General features: G+C 55.6%; 1 protein-coding gene across 1 annotated transcript; it reads left to right on the plus strand.

The window, feature by feature from the left end:
* Nucleotides 1-912: 912 nt before the first annotated feature.
* On the plus strand, nucleotides 913-1,848 carry LOC142076170 (olfactory receptor 14A16-like). Its single transcript, XM_075138548.1, has one exon. The coding sequence runs from the start codon at nucleotides 913-915 to the stop codon at nucleotides 1,846-1,848; it is 936 nt and encodes a 311-aa protein (XP_074994649.1).
* Nucleotides 1,849-2,435: the final 587 nt, after the last annotated feature.

Here is a 2,435-nt window from a genome sequence, read left to right on the forward strand (position 1 = left end):
TCAATTGTCTCTTCCTGAGCTGCCAACATTCGGACACTTGGCTATCTCCTTGGGGTGTCCTTCCAAGCTGTGAGCTGCCTTCCAGCATGCAAAGCTGTCCCATAGCACCCTTGTGTTCTCTGAAAGCCCCACGGAGAAACGCAGAGACTCTCTGGCTGAGGAGATGCTGTGGGGTTGGTGAAATGAGCCACGAGTGTCCTGGGCTAGAAGTGGGGTGCTGAGACCTTGAGGAAGGGTGAGACATTTCGTGCTCTGCACTGGATCCCTCTGCTCTCAGCAGTGTCTGGTTGCATAACAGAACATAAGAATGTGATCGCCCTCCATCTCAGGAAGGTGCAAGGCCAGGGAAGCTGGGAACAAGACCGGGGGACAGACCAGCTCCCCTCACTGCGCTCTGAGCCACAGGCAATCCTCTTGCCTCGCAGGACTCACTCTGTTCTCCTGGAGTGCAGCAGAAATGCTGAGGGTTCCTGACATCCCAGAACACTCCCCAGGGGAGATGGGGGGAGCTGTCAAAACCCCCAAGCCTCTCCAAGTGCCTTCTGCCACCCCAGTTCCTCAGCACGGGGAGTGCAGGTGCTGACAGGCCCTTCTGCGTTAGGAGCGGTTCCATCTGACCAAGTCAAACGCCAGCACTGGCCCCTGCCCCCACCCTTCCCAGGAACCCACTGCTGCAGAGCAGGGCTGACTCCTCGGCAGCCAGCGGGCAGAGGCCCTGCTCCTCACGCCACATTCAGCCAGCACCCACCAGAGCTCCAGCCCTGCAGCTGAGGAAGGATTCCTGGAAAATGCAAAGGGGGGTGTGCAGCAGGGGTGGGGGCTGTGGAAATGGCTTGGATTTTGCTCAGAGAAGTCTCCCCTGACTTCTTGTGTTTTCCTCCTCCAACAGGTCCCCATGCCCAGAGGGACCAAATGTCCAACGGCAGCTCCATCACCCAGTTCCTCCTCCTGGCCTTCGCAGACACGCGGGAGCTGCAGCTCTTGCACTTCTGGCTCTTCCTGGGCATCTACCTGGCTGCCCTCCTGGGCAACGGCCTCATCATCACCGCCATAGCCTGCGACCACCGCCTGCACACCCCCATGTACTTCTTCCTCCTCAACCTCTCCCTCCTCGACCTGGGCTCCATCTCCACCACTGTTCCCAAAGCCATGGCCAATTCCCTCTGGGACACCAGGGACATCTCCTACGCAGGATGTGCTGCACAGCTCTTTCTGTTAGCCTTTTTCATCACAGCAGAGTATTGTCTTCTCACTGTCATGGCCTACGACCGCTACGTTGCCATCTGCCACCCTCTGCACTATGGGACCCTCCTGGGCAGCAGAGCTTGTGTCCACATGGCAGCAGCTGCCTGGGCCAGTGGGTTTCTCAATGCTCTCCTGCACACGGCCAATACATTGTCACTACCCCTCTGCCACGGCAATGCTGTGGACCAGTTCTTCTGTGAAATCCCCCAGATCCTCAAGCTCTCCTGCTCACACTCCTACCTCAGGGAGGTTGGGCTTCTGGTGGTTGGTGTCTGTTTACTATTTGGGTGTTTTGTTTTCATTGTGGTGTCCTATGTGGAGATCTTCAGGGCCGTGCTGAGGATCCCCTCTGAGCAGGGACGGCACAAAGCCTTTTCCACGTGTCTCCCTCACCTCGCCGTGGTCTCCCTGTTCGTAAGCACTGCCATGTTTGCATACCTGAAGCCCCCCTCCATCTCCTCCCCATCCCTGGATCTGGTCGTGGCAGTGCTGTACTCAGTGGTGCCTCCAGCAGTGAACCCCCTCATCTACAGCATGAGGAACCAGGAGCTCAAGGATGCCCTATGGAAACTGGCCCAATGGACGCTGTTTCACCGACAATAACCTGCCTCCCCTTCTCCGCACAGTCCCCAGAGTTTATCTGAGGCCATGAGTCTGATTTTTTCTCTTGTGATAATCCTGCTTATATAGAATTTTCTGGGTTCATACTACTTGTCTTGCGGCTTGATCCTGTGACTCTTGCCCAACACTGTGTCAGGTGTGGCATGCCCAATAGCAGGTCTACAATAAAACGGGGTCTCCCAGTTGCAGCACCTTAAGCCTGGGCTCTTCCTCCAACCTGTCTCCCAAGAAAATGTCCAAGGAATTGGTCTTTCAAAAAATCTGTTCTCCCTGCGTTCTCAATGTTTTGGGGTTAAGCTCACGGTACCATTGGGTTCCACTGGACCAAATGGTATGGATTTAAGAGTTCTCTTCTTGGTGTCCAATGGCAGGGGAGATGGTCCATGAGCTCCCATTATCTTCTCAGGTTCCTTCATGGATGACAAGACTGATGGCACATACCAGAGTCTCTGGAAATGAATTTGGAGGGGTGATGAGAGGAGAGGATGGGGACTCACCCCGTGCCCTGGGGTTGCAATGAATGGGGACTCAGAAGGTGAAACACCCTCCAAGGTGAAGTCCCCCCAAAG

Source organism: Calonectris borealis, unplaced genomic scaffold (assembly GCF_964195595.1).
Source record: "Calonectris borealis unplaced genomic scaffold, bCalBor7.hap1.2 HAP1_SCAFFOLD_35, whole genome shotgun sequence".
In the NCBI taxonomy this organism is placed as follows: Eukaryota; Metazoa; Chordata; class Aves; order Procellariiformes; family Procellariidae; genus Calonectris; species Calonectris borealis.